The sequence below is a fragment of the Antechinus flavipes genome, chromosome 1 (assembly GCF_016432865.1).
Source record: "Antechinus flavipes isolate AdamAnt ecotype Samford, QLD, Australia chromosome 1, AdamAnt_v2, whole genome shotgun sequence".
Taxonomy (NCBI): Eukaryota; Metazoa; Chordata; class Mammalia; order Dasyuromorphia; family Dasyuridae; genus Antechinus; species Antechinus flavipes.
In genome coordinates, this window is record NC_067398.1 from 405122231 (window position 1) to 405146576 (window position 24346).

The 24346-nt window shown below is 34.5% G+C and overlaps 1 protein-coding gene across 1 annotated transcript in view; it reads right to left on the bottom strand.

The window, feature by feature from the left end:
• Window positions 1–785: 785 nt before the first annotated feature.
• Window positions 786–24346, bottom strand: part of MYO10 (myosin X) — a 226492-nt gene continuing 202931 nt past the window's right edge. The window contains exons 31-41 of the mRNA XM_051969871.1: window positions 22241–22383; window positions 21791–21985; window positions 20401–20558; window positions 18332–18455; window positions 12862–13159; window positions 11652–11859; window positions 7741–7877; window positions 6813–6933; window positions 5431–5883; window positions 3274–3465; window positions 786–2277 (exon numbers count right to left, since the gene is read on the bottom strand). Coding sequence (XP_051825831.1) covers window positions 2167–2277; window positions 3274–3465; window positions 5431–5883; window positions 6813–6933; window positions 7741–7877; window positions 11652–11859; window positions 12862–13159; window positions 18332–18455; window positions 20401–20558; window positions 21791–21985; window positions 22241–22383 — 2140 coding nt within the window. The 3' untranslated portion in view covers window positions 786–2166. The remainder of the gene's footprint in view (window positions 2278–3273; window positions 3466–5430; window positions 5884–6812; window positions 6934–7740; window positions 7878–11651; window positions 11860–12861; window positions 13160–18331; window positions 18456–20400; window positions 20559–21790; window positions 21986–22240; window positions 22384–24346) is intronic.

Here is a 24346-nt window from a genome sequence, read left to right on the forward strand (position 1 = left end):
AATTGGGACCCCAGCCCCACCATCTGGTATAGATCTAGATGGATAGGAAAAATATGAGCCTGAGAAGTTAATATAGTTATATAGTTGGATATAGCTGTAATCTTGATTAAATCACTAAACTTCTGAGTCTCATTTTCTTATCTGTAAATTGAGGCAATTGAACCAGAGACACTCATCTGATAATTTTCCCTACTTGCGTATTCTATCTATAGCACTACTGCAGAAACAGAATGAATGGGTCCCAAGAAACAGTGGGTAACAAGAGCTTCAAAATACGAAGGTGAAACTGTCTCCACACGGGAGACTTGATTACGGAATACTATTCTTAGTGTTTTTGCTATGATATTGAAGTCATTTAATCCCCAAATACTGAATATATTATGAATGTTATTTCCCTCCATTAAGATGCTACAAAGCCCCCCAAGACTGGGATTCTATGCGTGTTTATGCTTAATGTACATACACAATGGGAAAAGAAGGCTTTGACTATCATGAACACAGCAGTTTCCAAGCTAAGCAGTAGATGAACAGGGAATACAAACATGCGTCTTTTCCCTCTGTGCACTTGTGTTTAACATACTGCTCATTCTTAGCACTTCTTCTGCAAATCAACTAGAATTTCACTCAAGGTAGATGAAGGGAGCAGAGCCATGACAACTGCTAATTTAGTGCATGTATGAGCACTCTATACCACTGAGAAATTTTAAAAAAAACAACAAAGGATTATTTAAGAATCACTGCAAGTTAGGTATACGGATGACAAAGACGAGACATAAAAGATTCAATAGGTTAACTAGGATCTTTTATTGTCAGACTTTCTTTGAGCAAATATGTAACATTTCTTAAAGGCTGTGGTTTGTCATAAAGGCCCAAAATGGCTTTCATTTATTCTCTTAATGCACAGATTCATCGCTGTTGATGCATGTTTGCCTTATATTACAACTTTTCCATATAAAAATAAATGTCCCAAACCAGATTTTTTTTTCTGGTTATAACTGCAGATTTATTTACAGGTGTTTGTGAGGACTACTATCAAGTATTTGAGATAATGTATTTTTAAAAAAATTAAAACACAATATAATTTCATGTTCCTTTAAAAGGTCTCCATTTTACAAGAGTTTGATCTTTTCCCCAATCACAATAGGGTGCTTTTGTAATCTCCAATCAGAGTTTTATAAGATAGTGTCCTTTAGAGTAACATTTAAAACTTTATAAACTAAAGATCCCGCATGTATGGCATATTGTATTGAAAACTGCATTTTTGTATGAGAATAATGTATAAATACAATTATCTTAATCAGCTACTTATCTGTATATAATACAGCAGATACAGAATGCAGACTTGCTACATGGAAAATAAAACTGTCAAAACGTAATTTAGAAATACACTAAAGACGTACGAAAAATCTGGGATTCTGATTTATTAATAAAACTGCCTTATAAAGTAACCATAAAATTGAAACAACTATAACTCTGAACTATTAAAATGTACAGAAGGACTGTTTACACCATTGCACATCATTATTCCCTTTGCTTTTAATGCTCATGAGAAATGAAATAAAATTAGTTTATATAACATGCATGCATATGCAAGCACATCTACTTAGAAGAATAAACAAAACAGCTAACGTCTGTGAAGAAGGCTGCCAGCAGCACTCCAAGCAGAATAGACAATTCTGGTTCCCCTCCCTCTCCCTCATCCCCCAGATTCCTCACTGTACCACTAGCAAAGGAAGTCCGGCTGGAAGGTTAGTGCATAATAGATGGATTCACTTCCCCTCTTCCATGGGTTTTTAAAACTCTTCTGTATGGAAAGAAAGGCTCTCTCTCCTCAGGAGCACAGTTAAGGTCAATTAGTGATGGTTTACAAGATGAAGGCACTTTTTGCCGCCTCCATGGCAGCATACACACGCACACACACGTAGACATACATATTTAAGGCATGTATCATCTAAAAGTAATAAAGCTTTGGAAATTTTGCAGACTGTGAAGCTGACAGTTTAATACGTGATTTTTCAAGTTGGCATTGGTAAGGACTTGTGGAGAAATCTTCCCCTTGCAAGGGTCTTGCTTTGCTGATGGCTTGAATCAATCAGCACGCCAGAGCCCTTTTAGGCCAGAAGGTGATATGTTCAGACATGAAGGTCCTGGGGACCGGCCCAGCTTCTATCGGGAGCTCCCTTGACTTTCATGGCTGCTCACAGATCGGGAGGTGCTATAGCGCTTTTTCACAATCATACTGATATAAGCTTTCATCAATTTGGCCACGTCCACTACCTGTCCAGTAAAACAAAGGGAACAGATCATCCCATCAGACCCGAAGATGAGTTTTCCACAATGCACAAACACAATGAACAAATGATTTTCCTTATCAAATGAACATTTCAATGCTTGTCATTTAACAAGAAATATTAAGAGGTCTGGAATCACTAACTCTGACCTAGCTTAAGCTTTTACTATGCTATCATCAACTTTATCCTAAGCTGAGATGAAAGGAAACTCATGGTCATGTATGAAATACTCTTCCCACTGGTACTATCATCTTTAAACTAACTTTTGAGCAGATTTTAATACAAAAGAATTAAAATTATGTTAAAATAAATTGTATCAAGAAATTATTGTATTATTACATTAAAATTATTATAATTAAAATATCATAGCTCCAATGATATCAAAATACATGGTAAACACTGGGTTAGTGTTAAAATCCCTATTTAATCCCCGTTTCAGAGACGTCAACATATGTGTTTTAACTTCTGACACTCAATTTTAATATTGGTAATAAAAGCAGAAAGAGAACAGCAATCCTGTGAAAATCACTTAACCTGAGGGTCAACTTGGCTGATAAGACAAATTACAGACAGTGATTACAGAAGAACTTTTAGAGTTCTCCACACTCATGAAATCATAGGTGCATAGTTTATTTTTTTATATCTTTTTATGAATGTAATTATAATTTTTTCCTATTCTCTTTTTGCATTGTTCTTTCTGCTTATAAACTTAAGTAACAATTTTTGCTCTTTATATACTAAACAGTATAGTATACACTATATATGTAATATATATAGTATATACAAAATATAGTATATACTAAAGTATACACTAAAAGTGATAAAAATCTGGGTAATTAATTAGAGCTTAATGCTGCGTATATTTTTTTTAAAGATGAAACATATTAAAATACAATGATCTGGCCAATGCCAACACAAAAAATTAATTGTTACTGTTGGGTTCATCAAGACTGTTTCTAATTTTGTTATTGTCAGTTCTTACCTCACTGGTTTCAAATAGCAGTTCTCTCTCATCAACCACTATCTTGTATGTGTTTGCCAATGGTGCCCCAAAGGACAGGATATGTTCATACTGGAATACTTCTAGAGGCCTGCCCTCTCCACGCTTGTACACAGACACTGCTTCAGCACTGACCCCAAGCCAGAGCTCTTGTGGAAAGCCACCTTCTTTGCACTATTGGAAATGAGAAAAAATGAGAATTAGAGAGAAAGCACCAATTATTTAAATACTGTGATTCCCTCCAAAGAATTTCTAAATTCTTATATACATATGAGCTTGTTTGTACCTCCCTCTTTCTCTTAGGGAAAACTGGGAGATGAGATGGACTGTGCTTACAAAGAATAATCAATTTGCCATTTTGATGGCCTAGTCAATCACACAACCAGCTTATTCAAAGTACTGATCCACATGATTTATTTATTTATTTATTTCTTGTGGGGATGGTGGTAGTATAGCTTTGTTTTACTGAATTTAATAGTTGTTTGATTAAAAGAGCAATTATTTTGGTAACACAACCTGATTTGCCAAGATTCTTCTAATGAACTAAGGAACCAGAACTGGAATTAGAAGGCAGGGCTTCTTGCAGAGACCACTGCTATAGTTTAAGTTTTGCCCCAGATCCTTCCTTAACCGACTGTTCCTCAAACATAATATCAACAGGGCTAAGAGCACTTCCCACTTGGTGGCTTGGGCTTTTCCCTGAAATAAATATTCTAAGTAGGTTGAAGTGATCTTTGTGTGTCATAATTGGAATGATGAAAGGCTTTTCTCAAATTATCTTCCTGTCAAACTAATAATCCACTTAATTTAGTTTAACATTGCTATAACTCCTGTAAAAGATAGGCTAGTTTTCATCTGAAATATACTGGATACAAGTTTTAAAAACAAATTAGAAAGTTTTTGAATCCATAACTCACTTTTACATGCTATTTTTTAGAGACTGTAATTAAAAGCCTATTATTCTAACCTGGATAAGTAGTAGTTAGATAATACTAATTTATTCTGATGATAAACAAGATGATTGAAGATGTCAAGATATTTCAATTATAAATAACTTGCTTTTGCATTGGATTGATGTTAGTGATGAATGACAAAGCTCATGAGAGTAAAAACGATTAAAAAAATGTATAATTATGTAAACATATCGAGGTAGGGTGTGGTTCAATTTCCAAATAGTATGAGTATATTGGAACTACTTAAAATTTTTCTAAGAGGAAAAAAAACCCTTAAGTTATTTAGTAACTATTTTTCTCGTCATTCTTCACAAATGTTAGAATTTGTTAGAGGTATTTTTAAAAAAATAACTTAGAAAAACTCTTACTGGACCTACTAAAAATGTGTAACAGACCAAAATGTCATATGATTAAAAAAAAAATCCACTCAAGGGTTATCCTTTATTTGAATCTATTTGATTATCCTTGAATTACTCTTGCCATATTTCAAGTCTGAAGTTGTACATCATCCTAGCTTATGCTCTCAACTACATCTCAGTTATCTATAACAAAATTTCTTAACCTGTGGATCACAACACCATAAAGAGTTGCAAAATTATTATTTATCATCAATAATGTATACCTATTTTACCTATCTACATAACGAGGGTCACATAACATTTCTCAGGCAAAAAGGGGTCATGAGTGGAAAAAACGTTAAGCCCTAATCTACAATTCTGATGGAGATGGCTCTTCTCAACTATGAGATAATCCAGGCCAATTCCAATGATCTTGTGATGAAAAGAGCCATGTGCACCCAGAGCAAGGACTATGGGAAGAGGATGGATCACAACACAGCATTTTCACTTCTTTTTAGTTGATGTTTGCTTGCATTTTATTTTCTTAATTTTTTCCCCTTTATCTGATTTCTCTTGTGCAACAAGGTAATTATATAAATATGTATCCATAAATATTGGATTTAACATATTTTTGCCATGTTTAACATATCCTGCATTACTTGCCATCTAGAGGAGGGGGTGGAAGAAAAAAATTGGAACACAAGGTTTTTCAGTGGTGAAAAATTATTGTTGCAAGTTTTGAAAATAAAAAGCTTCAATTAAAAAAAAAAAAAAGAAGCTCCAATCTACATTATAGTACTTGTATAATATCTGGAGTACTATCACGTCTCACTTCCAGTCCCCCTTACCTCCACATCAAAAAGTGTAGACCCATATCCTGGCCACTCTTTAATCAAGGCCATGTATTTGGCCATGGCCTGTTCCTGATTCAATCCCTGTAATTTTTTCCACTTATCAATGATACTGGCTCGAGCGGATGAGACTTCTTCCTTAATCCACATATCCAACATTTGCTCTTCTTCGATCTTTTGTCGGCTGATAGACCCCGTGCGGAAGCTTCTTCTCAGCGTTCCTTCTAAAAAGCTAGTGCGCCTCCTTTCCATTCGCTCCAAAGTTGGGAAGGTTTTAGTGGACTGTGTAATACGAGACTTGAGTCTCTGTAGAGGGTAGACTTCTTCTAAGGCTGGGAAAGGTGTGTGCATTGTATAATCTCCCTGAAGGTACTGAAGCCTCAAGGCAGCAAGAACTTGAAGGTTTTCTTCAGGAGCTGGATAATGACCCCGGATAACTGCTTCATGAGCCTACAAAGAATGAGACTGTAACTTAAGAAGCCCGATATTCAACCCTGACACATTCCTGCTATCTTTCACTATATCCATCTTTGTGCCCCAAGACCAAGCTCTGGAGGACATCACTTTGCTAACTCCAGAACTCTCTTCCTAGGGACTGTGCTGCTTTAATTGGTGAGTGCCTCTTATGTCCCACTCTATTCTGGATGGCTAAAGTCATCCTGCTGTCCATCCACAGAAGTCCTCCATCCCTCTACTCTGGAACTGTAATCAAATTAAAAGTACCATCTCTACTGGAAATGTGTTTTTCTAAGGCTCCATTCCCACATTTATGATCAAAACATCCCTCCCTGGACACAATTCCTTTATTAGTGTTGACTTCTTCTATTAGAATGGAAGTTCCTTGAGGGCAGGGATCTTCTCACTTCTGAGTTCTATCCCTCCTTTTTAGGTTTTTTTTTTTTTTTTTTTTAAAATACAGTTCTTGCCATGTGCTAAGGACTTAAAGATTATTTCCTCTCATTCAGCTCAGCCATTAGGTGGTGCAGTGGAACAGAGAGCTGAGACTGACAAAAACATGAATTCAAATGCAGCCTCAGACACTTCCTAGAAGTGTGAGCTTGGCAAGTCACCCTGTTCCTATGTAATTGGAACAATAACAGCACCTACATCGCAGTACTGTTGTGAAGATCAAATAATTTTTGGATAAAGAGCTTAGCACAGTGCTTGACACATAAAGATGCTATATAAATGCTTATTCTCTTCCATTATTCTCTTATTGATGAACAGTTTATTATCTATTTTTTTATTTATAACTATTATTTATTAGTTTATTACTCCTATATGACAAATTAGCAAAGTTTCTCATTGTTTGCTAGGGGATAAAAACTATTTGAAAACACACACATGCACACACAGATACATCCACACATACGCTTTACCTGTTCAAACATAAATGCAAACTCCACACTGTCTTTTGGGACATTATCTGTATCCAAGAAACAGTAAAGTTTGAAGTAGAACTTCCAGGGCAAGTCACCAACCTCTGATGTGGCAGTGAGCCTGCAAATACAAATTATGATATACTTTAAGAGACTGAAATAATTGTCAACAGCTATTCCACAGAGAACTTCTTTACTTTTGAATTTTCTTAATGCTTTTATTTTTTTACATGACAATCATTTCCTGATCTAATTTTGGAGGAAGGCCTAGCAAAACTGACTAAAACAGAATCTGAATATTCTCCTCATCCTTACTCCCAAACTCTGCTTTATGGAGGATTTTTTTCTTATTTGTTGCTCTATGGAATATTTGGTGACTTTTAAATCAACTTCATGTAGTTAATGTTTACCACAATAATTAATATTATCATCAATATGTAGATGTATATATTTTTATGAGAGAGATTTTATATACACAATATACAAGTAAATGGTGCAGTAGAGAAGATTACTGTTTCTGAAGTTAGGGAAACTTGCATTCTAATCTGGCATTACACACTTCCGAGCTGTGTGACCCTGGAAAGTCAACTGGTCTTAGTTTTTGCTAATGTAATATAGGGATCATTATAATATTGTCAGTTGACAATAATGTCATCTGAATTGATTGAAAGGCTTGCTTATTAGAGAAAAATAAAGGCAGGAGAGAGTTGTTATAGTGTCTCTTAATAAAAATGTCAATAAATTAATATTTTCAGAATACTCTAGTTACTTTCTATGCGACAACTTTGCTGTGTTTTATTTAATGACTAAGTAAATGGGATAATACAAACTAACAAAAACAATGAATAAGAAAAATTAAGATAATAGAGATTACTACATATGCTGGTACATTTTAGAATTCCTACTATGGGATTTTAAGGAGACTTACTTTTCAAACTTGGCTAAGACATCAGCCACTATAGTTCTGCTTTCAATTGCTTTATCAGCAGTCCCATTGTACTCAAAGAGAGCAAACATGTTTCTGCTATCCTCCATGGCTAAACCTCTAATTAATTTTTCAACAACCTGAAGTAAAGAAAAAATTCGAATTGTTAGTATCATTGAGTTCTCTTAAATTTTTAAGAAAATAAAATTAATAAAAACACCTTTACCTGAAATTAAAATTAACTGATATCTCAATTCAGAAGCAGTAACACTTAATTTTTGTTACAAGGGATTTTTATTGGATATGGGAAAGGAGAATAATTTTCAGAAATAAAGATGTTTTATGTTGTCAGTCATTCAGTTATCTCCCAATGTCTAGCCAAGTTCATGTTCACTGTTTCCATGATGTTATCTACCCGTCTCTTCTGCTATTCCTTTTTCCTTCAATTTTCTCCAACATCAGGGTCTTTCCCAATGACTCTCGTCTTCTCATTATGTAGTCAAAGTATTTAAGCTTCAATGACTTTCTAGTGAATAATTTGTATTATTTTTTAAGTATTAATTGATTTGATCTCCTTGCTACTGAAGAGACTTTAAAAAATCTTCTCCAATATGAATTCGAAAGGGTTAGTTAATTCTGTGGTATTGTTTTCCTTATAGTCCAGCTCTCCTATTAGAAAAACCAAAGCTTTGACAACAAGGCAATAATAGCTTTGCTTTTTAGTATTCTGTCCATCTTTGCCATAGCTTTCTTTCCAAGGAGCAAGGATCTTTTAATTTAATGACTACAGTTGCTGTCTGTAGTGATCATTAAGCCTAAGAATATAAAGTGCTTTCATTTCTTCCCACATTATTTGCAAGAAGTGCTGGGATTAATTGCAAAAATCTTGGTTGTTTTGATGTTAAGCTTCAAGCCAGCTTTTACATACTCTTATCTTTAACTAGAAGCATTTTAATTCTTATTCATTTTCTGCCATCATAATGGCACTCTGTGTATCTGAGAGTGATATTTCACCTGACAAGCTTAATTCCAGATTTTGATTCATCAATTTAGCACTTCACATGACACATTCTGTATTGTATGTAATTTAAATAAGATGACAATATATAACCTTGTCATACAACTTTTCCAATATTAAAACAACCAGCTGTTCTATGTTTGTTTCTAACTATTGCTTCTTAACTGTCATACATACAGTATGAGTAAGATGATATAGTATTCCTATCTCTTTGAGAATCTGCCATGTTGTGGTCTACATAATCAGAGGCTTTAGTGTTGTCAATGAAGCAGAAGTAGCTATTTTTTCTGGAACTCATTTGCTTTCTCCCAAATCCAGAAAATGTTAACAATTTGGTCTGTAGTTCCTCTGTCTCTTCAAAAACCAATCTGCTCTTCTGGTAATTCTTGTTTCACATACTGCTGAAGTCTAGCTTGCAGAATGTTAGGCAGACCCTTGCTGGTATGGGCACTTGTTTGGAAATTGGGACTGCTTTTCTTTAGGACTGAGATGTAAACGAATCTTTTCCAATTTAGTAGGCACTGTTGAATTTTCTTTATCTGCTAGCTTATGGAATACAGCTTTATAGCAGAATCAACATTTAGAGTTTTAAATCACTCAGTAGAATTCCACCACTTCCACTAGCCTAATTGTTAGCAATGCTTCTTAAGACCCATTTGACTTTATTTTCCAGGATGTCTGGCTCTAGATCAGTAACCACACTATCATGATCATCAGTGATAATTGAGATCTTTTTTGTATAGTTCTTCTCTGTGTTCTTGTTATCTCATCTACGTCTTTTAAATCCCTACCATTTTTTGTCTTTTTTGCATGAAATATTCCCTTGAATTTGAAATCTTCTTCAAGAGATCTCTTTTTTTCCCATTCTATTGTTTTCTTTTATGTCTTTGCATTGTTCATTTAAGAAAACCTTTTTATCTTTCCTTGTTATTCTCTGGAATTCTACATTAAATTGGATATATCTTTTCCTTTCTTCTTGACTTTCACTTTCCCTTTTTCCTCAATTATTTGTAAATTTTCATTGTTTTTCTCTTGTTAGGAAATTTTGTAAACCTTTATTCAGTTCTTCAGGTGCTTTATCTACCTGATGTAAACCCTTAAATTTATTCATTACTTCTACTTTATATTCATAAGGCATATTATTTATGTCATATCTACATAGTCTGATGATTTTCCTTACTTTCTTCAATTTAGGCCTGATTTTTGTAATAAAAAGCTCATAATCTGAGCCACATTCAGCTCTTGGTCTTGTTCAACCTACTTTATAGAACTTCTCCATCTCTGGCTGTAAATATAATAAATCTAAATAAATAATTGCTCTGACTTCCATATTGATCATATAATATTATCTACATGTAGTCAACTTTTATGTTGTAGAAATAATAGTTTGCTATGATCAGCAAGTTATAATGACAAAACTATTATTCATTGCTCAACTTCACTGCTTGTACTCCAATGCCAAACTTGCTTGTTATTCTAATTATCTTTTGATTTCCTACTTTAGCATTCCAATTCCCTATAATGAAGAGGATGTATTTTTTGATGTTGTTTCTAGAAAATCTTGTAGGTTCTTCATTGAACTGAATAACTTTGGTCTCTGGATCTGTAGTTGTACCATATACTTGCATTATTATTATGCGGAATGATTTGTCTTGGATTTGAACACACACACACACACACAACACACACACGTGTCATTTTTGAGATTATACCTCAGCACTACTTTTCTCACTCTTTTATTGATTATGAGGAAGACTCCATTTCTTCTAAGGAATTTTACACTCCCCTCTCCAACCTTGCTTATTTTCTAAGTTGTTTTTAAAGTTCTAATCAAATCAGATAAAACCAAATCCTGGAAAAAGTGCATCAACCTATCTTCCCATGGCTCTATTCACTATCTTTGTTACTTTCTAATGAAAAGTCTTCTCTCTGGCTATATTCCCTTTTATCAAATGTAAGGATCCTTAAGGGATGGAACTGCCTCTACTTTACATTTGTATCCTCAATGCTGAGCACATAGTAAATATGTATATTCTTTCTTCTTTTCTTTTTTTTTTTCTCTTCCTTCCTTCTGAGGCAGCTGCTGGCACAGTGGATAAATTACTGGGCTGGGAGTCAGGAAAATTACAAATTCAATGAGAGACTCCAGAGGGCTGTCTTTTACCTGCTAGAATTTATTAACTCTAAGAAGTATTAATAGTGACTTCAACAAGTTCCTTGTGGAACATTTCCTGCATGTTGGAAACTACTTTGGATTTTATATTGCTCCATGCTTACTTTAAGATTAAGTGGAAAATGTGGTCATTAGCCCACACATTTCATAGCTGTGGTCAATGAGATGACAAGCAAACATTTACATTTCTATGCAGATATGATATAATGAAGCTAGGTTACACTGTACAACTTGTCAGTATTACTTAGTTCTTTGTGATTACAGTAACTTAAATTCTCTAAGATACTTACTGACTTGTGAATATATTTTACCAAGAATTTCAGAAAGAGATTCTTTCTAAATTATCCTTATCATTTTCTCCTTCCTAACAAATATTTTGGTTCAACATGCATGTGGTCGACTTTAGGAACTCATTTCTAAATCTGTAAAACTGTTGTTCTATGGATACACGAAAATAATACTTTGACCTATATATGTTAAAGCAGGAGTCCTCAAACTTTTTAAATAGGGGGCCAGTTCACTGTCCCTCAGACTGTTGGAGGAGCGGGATATAGTAAAAACAAAACCTTTGTTTTGTGGGTCTTTAAATAAAGAAATTTCATAGCGTCGGTGAGGGGGATAATTGTCCTCAGCTGCCGCATCTGGCCTGCGGGCCATAGTTTGAGGACCCCTGTGTTAAAGTAAAACAGTAAAATAGGAAAATACTCCAGAAGAAAATCTCACCTCTCCAGCTGTAGTGTGAGAGTTGACTGTGATTTTGCAGGATCCTCCACCATGGCAATAAACAATAGATGTCATTTCCTGCCTATTAATCAGGGCTTCTATTTCATCCCGAGAAGGCACAAACTCTCTGCATTTGGTTTTTTTAAGAGATTCATAAACGAAGGCAGCATACTTTTCCATTTCTGTTCCTGGAAACTGTTCTCGTATCCTAGGAGACAAGCACCAGCCTTTAATTACAAGTTTTAAGGGAAAATCTTAATGGAAGAATTGATAGTCTGTGTTGCTGGGGACTTCACTTAAGATCCAACAAGGCAAAGGGCCTCCAGAGGCCACCAAAGCCAGGCACAGTGATTTGCTGACACTGGTTACTGTTTGGGGCACATGCCCATTTTATGTGGATTTTAGTTTAAATAAGAGAAAAACGACTAAATGTTTAAAGGAGTACACTTTTTGTTGCCAACTCGACTTTGACTCATGGTACTTACCCTTTAACACCTGAGGCTCTCATTCAAGCACAAACACTCTTGTGGGGAAAAAAAAGGGAAAAACAAAACCCCAAACATCCTTTACCCATAGCAATGTAAAGTAAATAAAAACAGGAATCTGATTTTTCTCTGTGGAATATAAAATGCCAATTCATTTTTCTTATTAAGTGGCCTAAGGGCAGGCTACTCTCCCTGATTTGATGTGATGTCTAATGACAGATATGAGCACAAAAATCAAGTAGGTGATTTCTAAGACACGTTCTTCCTGCCCTGGCATCCTACATAATCTGCTTTTTTAAGTGATTTGACTCACCATCTCACCAAGATTTTCCAATCCAATACACCTCTGCCCTGGCTACCCATTCCTTATATAGGTTATTTCCCCTTATTAGAATGTAAACTCCTTGAAAGAAGGACTTATCTTTTTTCATCATTTTGTATACTCATCATTGATTTAAGTACTTAATAATTAAGATTAAGTACTTAATAAATATGGGTTTAGTGCCCCCTCCCATTCCTGTAGGGAACCTTAAAACTTGGCAATGGAGAGCCTTAGACATCTTCAGAGTTCTCCATCTCTTTAAATTTGAATAAATTATTGCATAAATGAAATGCATCCAACTTTCATTTGAGTGAGGCAATACAGAGATAAAATGAAAATACACCTAATAATAACACTGCCCCTTCCCCCCAACCATTCTAAAAAAGACTTTTTCTTCCTTTACCTTTTCAGATGGAATTTCAGATACTTAAGAATCCCACGACTAGGCAGGAAGGTACAGCTCAGGCAAGTCAGAATCTGCCAGCTGTAGAGATTCCCCACACTGCCTGGATGGGGCACTTTATTGGTCTGTTTGATAAGCTGGCAATAAAGCTCATCGCGGAGAGGTCGAAGATCATGTCCAGTCTGAAGGATGCCTTGAATAATAGGGATAGGATCGGACATGGATTCGAGTTGCTGGAGGGAATTGAATATCTTGATAGCTTCATCCTGAAGAGTTGTATAGCCCTTGTCTTTTAGCACTAGGCAAACAAGACAAAAAAATAGGAAAAACTTTTTAAAAGCTTTGGGTGAATACATAAATTGAGCAACAGTCAAATTATGTGGAAGGTGATGTGAGAATAGGTAAGATTGCAACAGTGAAAAGCATGTTGGATTTGACAGTTTAGGGTTCAAAATCTGCCTCTGAGATCACTATCGTATGAATTTACGCAATTTTCTATTCTGTAAAATGGGGGAACCAGATTAGATGGACTTTTAAGTCTTTTCTAGCCTCAAATCTATGATGGTTTACATTAATTTTAGAGGAAAATTATAGGAATAAATATTTCAGGTGGATTTTACTCTTAAAGATGCAAATAAGTAACATCACATTTAAAAGTGAATTATAACAGTATCCGATTTCTGTACCATGAAGCTTTATGTAATTCATCTATTTTTCACAGGATCAAATAGAGATAGAAGGAATCTTAGCAATCACCTACTTAAACTTGTTTATTTTACAAATATGGAAACTATCAATTGATCAAGGATGGACAGAAGCAGCTACACCCAAAGAAAGAACACTGGGAAATGAATGTAAACTGCTTGCATTTTTGTTTTTCTTCCCGGGTTAGTTATACCTTCTGAATCCAACTCTTCCTGTGCAACAAGAGAACTGTTCGGTTCGGCAAACATATATTGTATCTAGGATATACTGTAACCTATTTAACATGTAAAGGACTGCTTGCCATTTGGGGAAGGGGGTAGAGGGAAGGAGGGGAAAAATCGGAACAGAAGTGAGTGCAAGGGATAATGCTGTAAAAAATTACCCTGGCATGGGTTCTGTCAATAAAAAGTTATTTAAAAAAAAAAAGAACAAATATGTAAACTAAGGCATAAATATGGAAACTTAAGGAAGATCATACAAGTAGGAATTAGCTTATATTCTGTGTGTGAGACTACTAGTTCTTAAATCTTTTTTTAAGAGATTTTGTGTGTCTTTTAGTTCTCAGCACACCTTAGTCTAATATTGGGAATCTTAACTTGAAGTCTGTATATTTAATTTTATCTATTTTTTTTTGAGGCAATTGAGGTTAAGTGAGTTGTTCAGGGTCACCCAGCTAGGAAATATAAAATGTCTCATTTGAACCTGGGTCCTCTAGATGTCAGGGCCAGGAGCTCTATTTACTATGCCATCTAGCTACTCAAGTAAACTTAATTAAAAAAAATATTTTTCATTAACTATATTTCAACATAACTTGCTTCTTTTATTATTCTGTCTTTTGTGCATTTACATCATTCTGAGGAGGACTTCACCAAACCAACAAAGGGATCCATAACACAAAAGAATTTAAGAACTCCTGCCAACAGCCTTTCTCCAACTAGTCTAAACTAACCAGTGAAAGCATCTCTGTGCAGAACTAAGAATTCAACATAAAGACAGGATCACTGCTGCTATTTAGAAGTGAACCTGTCTACTCCTTTCAGACTGCTTTCTGAGCTACATTAGAAATAAATATGAATCCTATATGAGTCAAGTTTAAAAATGTCAGTTCTGAAGAGAGAACCAGTCATCCTTCTGACCTCACAAAAATATTACACTTTTGGAAGAAAGAGCTGGTTCAAGTGATTAAGTTAGAATTAAACATACCAAGAAAATGTCTTTGAACAGTTTATATTTAAGAATATAAATCTAACCAACAAAACCCAACAGCAAGAGATACAAAGAGAAATTCCATTCAGAATAACTGTTGATACCATAAAATATTTGGGAATCTATCTACCAAAGGAAAGTCAGGAATTATATGAGCAAAATTATAAAAAAGTCTCCACACAAATAAAGTCAGACTTAAATAATTGGAAAAATATTAAGTGCTCCTGGATCGGCCGAGCGAACATAATAAAGATGACAATACTCCCTAAACTAATCTATTTATTTAGTGCTATACCAATCAGACTTCCAAGAAAATATTTTATTGATCTAGAAAAAATAACAACAAAATTCATATGGAACAATAAAAAGTCGAGAATCTCAAGGAATTAATGAAAAAAAAAAATCAAATGAAGGTGGCCTAGCTGTACCTGATCTAAAATTATATTATAAAGCAGCAGTCACCAAAACCATTTGGTATTGGCTAAGAAATAGATTAGTGGATCAGTGGAAAAGGCTAGGCTCACAAGACAGAATAGTCAATTATAGCAATCTAGTGTTTGACAAACCCAAAGCCCCTAACTTCTGGGAAAAGAATTCATTATTTGATAAAAACTGCTGGGATAATTGGAAATTAGTATGGCAGAAATTAGGCATGGACCCACACTTAACACCATATACCAAGATAAGATCAAAATGGGTCTATGACCTAGGCATAAAGAACGAGACTATAAATAAATTAGAGGAACATAGAATAGTTTATCTCTCAGACTTGTGGAGGAGAAAGAAATTTGTGACCAAAGATGAACTAGAGACCATTACTGATCACAGAATAGAAAATTTCGATTACATCAAATTAAAAAGCTTTTGTACAAATAAAACTAATGCAAACAAGATTAGAAGGGAAGCAACAAACTGGGAAAACATTTTCACAGTTAAAGGTTCTGATAAAGGCCTCATTTCCAAAATATATAGAGAACTGACTCAAATTTATAAGAAATCAAGCCATTCTCCAATTGATAAATGGTCAAAGGATATGAACAGACAATTTTCAGAGGATGAGATTGAAACTATTACCACTCATATGAAAGAGTGTTCCAAATCATTATTGATCAGAGAAATGCAAATTAAGACAACTCTGAGATACCACTACACACCTGTCAGATTGGCTAAGATGACAGGAAAAAATAATGATGAATGTTGGAGGGGATGCGGGAAACTGGGACACTAATGCATTGTTGGTGGAGTTGTGAACGAATCCAACCATTCTGGAGAGCAATCTGGAATTATGCCCAAAAAATTATCAAATTGTGCATACCCTTTGATCCAGCAGTGTTTCTATTGGGCTTATATCCCAAAGAAATACTAAAGAAGGGAAAGGGACCTGTATGTGCCAAAATGTTTGTAGCAGCCCTGTTTGTAGTGGCTAGAAACTGGAAAATGAATGGATGCCCATCAATTGGAGAATGGCTGGGTAAATTGTGGTATATGAATGTTATGGAATATTATTGTTCTGTAAGAAATGACCAGCAGGATGAATACAGAGAGGCTTGGAGAGACCTACATGAACTGATGCTAAGTGAAATGAGCAGAACCAGGAGATCATTATACACTTCGACAACGATATTGTATGAGGACATATTTTGATGGAAGTGGATTTCTTTGACAAAGAGACCTGAGTTTCAATTGATAAATGACGGACAAAAGCAGCTACACCCAAAGAAAGAACACTGGGAAATGAATGTAAACTGCTTGCATTTTTGTTTTTCTTCCCGGGTTATTCAAACCTTCTGAATCCAACTCTTCCTGTGCAACAAGAGAACTGCTCGGTTCTGCAAACATATATTGTATCTAGGATATACTGTAACCTATTTAACATGCAAAGGACTGCTTGCCATCTGGGGAAGGGGGTAGAGGGAAGGAGGGGAAAAATCGGAACAGAAGTGAGTGCAAGGGATAATGCTGTAAAAAATTACCCTGGCATGCGTTCTGTCAATAAAAAGTTATTTAAAAAAAAAAGAACAAATATGTAAACTAAGGCATAAATATGGAAACTTAAGGGAGATCATACAAGTAGGAATTAGCTTATATTCTGTGTGTGAGACTACTATTTCTTAAATCTTTTTTTAAGAGATTTTGTGTGTCTTTTAGTTCTCAGCACACCTTAGTCTAATATTGGGAATCTTAACTTGAAGTCTGTATATTTAATTTTATCTTTTTTTTTTGAGGCAATTGAGGTTAAGTGAGTTGTTCAGGGTCACCCAGCTAGGAAATATAAAATGTCTCATTTGAACCTGGGTCCTCTAGATGTCAGGGCCAGGAGCTCTATTTACTATGCCATCTAGCTACTCCAGTAAACTTAATTTAAAAAAAAATATTTTTCATTAACTATATTTCAACATAACTTGCTTCTTTTATTATTCTGTCTTTTGTGCATTTACATCATTCTGAGGAGGACTTCACCAAACCAACAAAGGGATCCATAACACAAAAGAATTTAAGAACTCCTGCCAACAGCCTTTCTCCAACTAGTCTAAACTAACCAGTGAAAGCATCTCTGTGCAGAACTAAGAATTCAACATAAAGACAGGATCACTGCTGCTATTTAGAAGTGAACCTGTCTATTCCTTTCAGACTGCTTTCTGAGCTACATTAGAAATAAATATGAGTCCTATATGAGTCAAGTTTAAAAATGTCAGTTCTGAAGAGAGAACCAGTCATCCTTCTGACCTCACAAAAATATTACACTTTTGGAGGGGATGCGGGAAACTGGGACACTAATGCATTGTTGGTGGAGTTGTGAACGAATCCAACCATTCTGGAGAGCAATCTGGAATTATGCCCAAAAAATTATCAAATTGTGCATACCCTTTGATCCAGCAGTGTTTCTATTGGGCTTATATCCCAAAGAAATACTAAAGAAGGGAAAGGGACCTGTATGTGCCAAAATGTTTGTAGCAGCCCTGTTTGTAGTGGCTAGAAACTGGAAAATGAATGGATGCCCATCAATTGGAGAATGGCTGGGTAAATTGTGGTATATGAATGTTATGGAATATTATTGTTCTGTAAGAAATGACCAGCAGGATGAATACAGAGAGGCTTGGAGAGACCTACATGAACTGATGCTAAGTGAAATGAGCAGAACCAGGAGATCATTATACACTTCGACAACGATATTGTATGAGGACATATTTTGATGGAAGTGGATTTCTTTGACAAAGAGACCTGAGTTTCAATTGATAAATGACGGACAAAAGCAGCTACACCCAAAGAAAGAACACTGGGAAACGAATGTAAACTATCTGCATTTTTGTTTTTCTTCCCGGATTATTTATACCTTCTGAATCCAATTCTCCCTACGCAACTAGAGAACTGTTCGGTTCTGCAAACATATATTGTATCTAGGATATACTGCAACATATCCAACATATAAAGGACTGCTTGCCATCTAGGGGAGGGGTGGAGGGAGGGAGGGGGAAAAAAATCGGAACAGAAACGAGTGTCAATATAATGTAATTATTAAATAAAAAAAAAAAAAAAAAGAATATAAATCTATACTTACAGTTTAGATTAATGTCCCCATAAGGCAAGGGCAGAAGTGGTGAGTGCAATGGGTGATTGGTGTAACGCAGAATGGGGTTTCGCTTGTAAATTTGTTCTACCACATCAGAATTCAGGCAGTTCTCCTTAAAAATAATTTTCAAAAATTAATTCTAAATTTTTTTGTGCATTTTATTGCAAACAAGTACAATAAAGAATGCAATGTATGGACTTTGTTTTTAAAAGAGGATTCATTGCATAGAAAATTTACGAATGGCCAGAAAATTACTTCTGAAATTAGTATTACTTCTAAAAAATTATTGACAGTTAAAAGCACAAAGAGAGCCAAATTCTCTGCCTTGGAAAACTCTCAGTATGAAGTTCTTCTGAGGGAACCATTTTTCTTAATTTTAACTTGCAAATATTTCCCTAAAGCATTTCTAGCATCATTTCCAGAAAACTGTACCCTTTTAAAAGTGGAATAGTATATTTAGAAATTATTTGATAAGTACCATTTAACCCAATTATGTTTTTAAAAAATGTACAACTTTTTTTCCCCCCAAATAAACCCTCCCTAGCTCCTTAATTTTTTATTGGATAATTTTCCCAAACTGTAATGTGTGCAGAAAGGCCATCAATAAAAATGAATTCAACAAAAATATAGTTCCTAAGTAACTAAAAATTACTGTTTCACATTCATGAATTTGCTTACTTTCCTTCTTCCTAGTATGTAACCACTACGCAGCTATTTTCACCATATATTTATGTTGCTAAAACATAGTGTACTTGAAGCAATGGAAGTCCAGCTATTTTTACTGTTTCAGTTTTTAAAAGTGAAGAAAAACCCAATGAATCACTCCATCACAGTCATTTTAATGCTTTTAATGAAACTTTCCTATTAGTATTCCTTTATAAAACATTATTTCTTTTATCAAAAAAATGGAATGAAAACCATTGTTTCTCAAATTATTTCAGATCTGAAAATTTTTATTTAATTTCCTTAAAAATCAAGAAAAAGGATTAAATGGAGATTAATACTTAAAATTAAATTCAAGAGAAATTCTGCAAAGGGAACTCTGCAAACTTCCATATAACATTTCCTGGCATGTGGGCCATAAAAACTCTTGAACTGTTTTGTTACTTTAGAGCTGGCCCACAAGAAAGTTAAACATGGATATAGTAGAAAATTCTTTTAATTTATCCTCTTTAGGTCCATTGAAAGGTTGTTTTAGGAGTTGATAAAAGGAAAAATCCAAGGTTTTCAATATCCCACTAGCATACTGTATCTTGTTTTGACAAAGCAATTATGTCACAAACTTTGTGTTCGTTCATTATTATTTTCATATTTTCCCTTTAATATTTCCCCACTTCAAGAAAAACAATGAAAACAGTTTGTTATTAAAAACAAAGAAATACAATTAATGCTTAATTTTGTTTCAGCAAATAATTTTATGCCTTCTTTGACATCTGGGAAACATGGATAGTGATGCTTCCATCCTTTTGACCTCACAAAAATATTATACTTTTGGAAGAAAGAGCTGACTCTTTCTTCCTTACAACTATGAAAATTTGCTTTTGGCTTGATAGGTCCCAGAGGTAGAGAGTAACTGCCCATCATCCTAGATTCTAGATTCAACTGGGAAGAAATACCAGTAGTGGTTTATAAAACCAGAGCTGATATAAATATAATTGATAAGCAACAGCTAAAAACAAAAGGCCTTCCAAATACCCAGTATGGACTTTTATTCTGAGAAGTCCAGAGAGTCAATACCTACAGTACAATGATTGAAAATTTCATAACTTATTAGATAAGATGTACCTGGCAGAACTCATATTCTGATAGTTCTGATATCAAAGGCCAGTTCAGTGTGACAAAGTTCAAATTTCCAAAATATGACAATTAAAGTCTAAAGTATATAAACTCTTGGCTGAAAGATGGAAATTCAGATAAAAAGTAACTTAATTTTCTTGTTTAATCAATGCAATCATTCCAACATTTCTGATAAAAGACTAGTAATTGAGCAGCAAGGGTCCTTTGGGCAAATGGATACAAAGATAAGAACACAAATAAAAATTCTACTGTATAGTTACCTTGATATCCTGGATCAGCTGCTGAGTAGGAGTGTCAATTGGAGCTTTGGTCTCAGTCACATTTTGTATGGCGCTGGACCACCGGGTTGCCTCATTGAGCAATTTGGTGTAGAGCCGGTAACAGTGCTTCCGTCCATATACAGTGACGTTCCAGTAACCTGAAGTATCAGGAAACACACAATTACAGATCTCCTGAACCAAGGATTCTGAGTTATTATTTCTTTGGGGAAACCATTATCACAAATGTGATACTCCTACTCTTTCCTCTCAAATTGAGATCTATGCTTTTGAGACCACTGTGACAGTACTGCCCTTGGGTCACTAGAAGAATTTTTCCTCCAACTTCTTATTCCTTTCCCTTAGACTCACTTTAATAAATGAAAATGAATGGAAACTGCTTAAGTCGTCTTCCTCTTCCCTTCCACCCACCCTCTTTCAAACTCTACTCTGATGAACTTAAGACAAAAATAATGGGAAAGAAAAAAGATGAAGAAAAATTTTTAAAAAGAAAAAAAGAGGATCACCAAAATTTAAAAAAAGAAAAGTAACCAACTCTCCTAGTTCTATTCAAATTACAATCTATTAAAAAACAAAAAAGGTTTCTTCTGTATAAGTTTATGCATCTTGCTTTTCTATTAATTTCACTGACAGTTGGGACTGTGCTTTATGCTGCATGTACAACTGATTACAATGGTATACATTTTTAATGAAGATGAAAACGTGAATGCAAGAATAGAGATGATTAAATCTCACTACACCCGTAAGATAATTTACAAACTGTGCCATGTCAATTATTCTTCCTCCCACTAAAAACTAGAGTAACTACAACTAACCGATTCCTAAAGACAGGCAAAACTGCTGTGTATTTTGTTCTCTAGTGGAAAAAGATTTTAACTGCAATTTTTAAATTAAACAATTCTTTGGTCAAGGCACTGTATGAAATTCAATATAAAATAACAGAATATCCATTCTACCAGTAATGATATATCTAAAGAAAAACTGCCAAGATTTACTTCTGAATAGCATCTTTACATCAATCTGTTAAATTAAAATTAATTATATCTTATTTGCATCTAGTGGAATATACACAGGCATAATAATTATAACTGATGCTTATGAGGAGTGGCTAGAATTTTCAAATCTCAGAAAAATATCATCTACTGCTTTTCTTGCCCTTATATAAACTTTTCTACAACTCAGAAGCATAAAAAAAAAAAACTTATTTATGAATGTATTTTCAATCTTAAAATTTCATAGAAAACAGTCTTAAAAAGATACAAAGAGCAATTTAAAAAAAAAAACTGAAGAGAAATCAGCAGAGCCATTGAGAATAGAACTACTGTCCCATAGTAGTTTTAATGAGAAATCATAATAGAAACGAACCAGTTACCTGTCTCTTTGAAGATTTTTTCATCAGGTGGGACAACAGAACAGAGGCTATTCAGGACTAGAGTGCCCAGTTTCAGAGCATTCTTTTCTGAGCTTTTGTAATAATCCAAGGAGTTGTGTGTTAGGACAAACCAACGCTTTTTCAGCTTGAGTGAAGACACCTTGGGGCTGTTTTTCACCTCTTTGTGCAACCATCCTTGGGAGAAAAAATATTTACATGATGAGGATTAAATCATACAAAACCTACTAAGAACAAATCAGGTGAAACACATGTGGTTGCATTCTTATATGGTTTAAAACTCCTTTTGCCAAAAAGATAATTTTTAGAAGACAATAAAATGAATGTGAAATTAACTTTTAAACAATGTCACTAATCAAAACACTATGCAAGAATACTCTTAGAGTGCACACGACGCTTTGGGAAATATCTTTGCAACCTATTGATCATTACCTCTCACGATAAATTCTTGCCCCTCGACTCGGGTATCTCCTTTTGACCTCTGCAGAAGAGTTATCCAGTGGTGCATTTCCTCTGGTGTATCAGCATTGCAGTGAAGGACCCGGTTAGCAGTGATGATCACAAATGAATTAGGCCTGTGCCCAGGGAGGAGAAAGTGGAAAAATCTATTAGCTTGACTGTCAACATAACCTTTGTTTGAACCACAACTAAAATGACTCTTTCCTGGCTTACCAATCATAGGTATAAACACTGCTGTGCTATTTGTATTTTATATTAAAGCAAACACTGCTCACTTTTGGAGCATTTATTTTAAGCTTGATTAACCTTTACACTTGGAGCAACACATTCTCAAAGTTCTGGGAAGGGAAAACATTTTTAATGCAAAATTTTCCAAATGAAAATCTGGCTAGTTCTGGGAAAGCTAAATAAAATGACTTTTTGGGGGTGGTGGGGGGTTGGGGGAATGATTTTCCAAAATCAACTTTTTTTTCTGTCTCTTTTGGGTTATATTAGTGTGAACTAGTAATTTACAACAGGCAAATACTACTGATGTAAGTACATCAGGAAAAAGTTTAAAAAATGAAATACCTTAGAATCTCTTTTCAAAGTTATTTCATGTTAGCATTGGAATGAGGGCCAGGAAGACAGGGCAAAGTCACAGACTGTTTCTTTGTCCTTTTCTGTTCTAAAATATTTTGATTTCTATAGGACTCTGTTACTACTGGAGTCCTCAGGTTAATATGTTAATTATGACAGCAAATGAGTCTGGATTCAAATAGTTTAAAATATTTTTGGAAAGAAGTTATGGGTTGAAGATATTAGTGTCGAAAGAGACAGAAAATGAGATGCTGTGTTGTTTATATCCTTAATATCCTCCATTACTGCCAAATAACTATAATATACAATTCATTGTTATTTGTTATTATTTTTGTTTTCTTAGTGCATAATTACTATCTTAACTGGCAATGTACAATTAATAAGGAATTTTCCTAAAGGGAAAGAACCATGGTATTTCCAAATTTTTGAAGGGAAGAAATATGAATAAGGAAATTAATTCTAGAATACAATTTGTAACACTAAATTATTCAAATATTCAAAAAATAAAATACTTTGCTCAAATAAATACTCTAAATGGTTAAAATAACCTCCTTAGTGAACGGTGCCTTATGCACAGAGCTTAATAAATATTTGTTGAATAAATGAGTGAAAGACATAGAAGTCTTGTAATTTCAATTTAGTTAGTTTTTTAATGGAATACTAGGACTATGCTAGTTCCTTCCTTTAATTACAATCTAATTAGGGAGCTAAAATCATATTTTACAACATAGTAAATTCTATGAAGTTTAAAAAAGGGAGACAGTAAGCTGGAACAGTGGTGGCGATTTTATGAAAGGGTGAAACTACTAGAGCATAAAGTTCCACAAGGGAAGATCTATCTTTATTTATCTTGTTATCTCCAATGCTAAGTATGCTCAGGATGTAACATGTACTTAACTGCTGAATGAATTTGACTTGAAATTCAGTATAGTGGTTCGGTTCTGAACACATATATTGTATCTAGGATATACTGTAACCTATTCAACATGTAAAGGACTGCTTGCCATCTGGGGGAGGGGATGGATGGAGGGAGGGGAAAAATCGGAACAGAAATGAATGCAAGGGATAATGCTGTAAAAAAATTACCCTGGCATGGGTTCTATCATAAAACGTTATTTAAAAAAAAAAAAGAGAGAGAGAAATTCAGTATAGTGGAGGGGATGGAATGGATGAAGGCAGAAAGAACTTCATTCAAGATACAACTGTCTAGGCAATTTCTCAGACTTTGAGACAACTTTCTAAGAGAATAAATTGTAGAGAAAGTATGTTCATTGATAGAGAGAAGTTCTTTATCCCTAAGCTCCCTATTCTTAATGTGAAATGAAGACAGATTAAAAAAGTAGACAGGAGCAGGGGAACATTCAACAAGGAGCAAATATATAAAATTATTGAGAAAATTGTGAGATGGTTGGCCTGGGTATAAGAATCTTACTGGGGAGCAGTAAGTGGGAGATAAGGTTGGATGGATAGAGGGAGCCCATATTTTGGAGATTGCCAGTT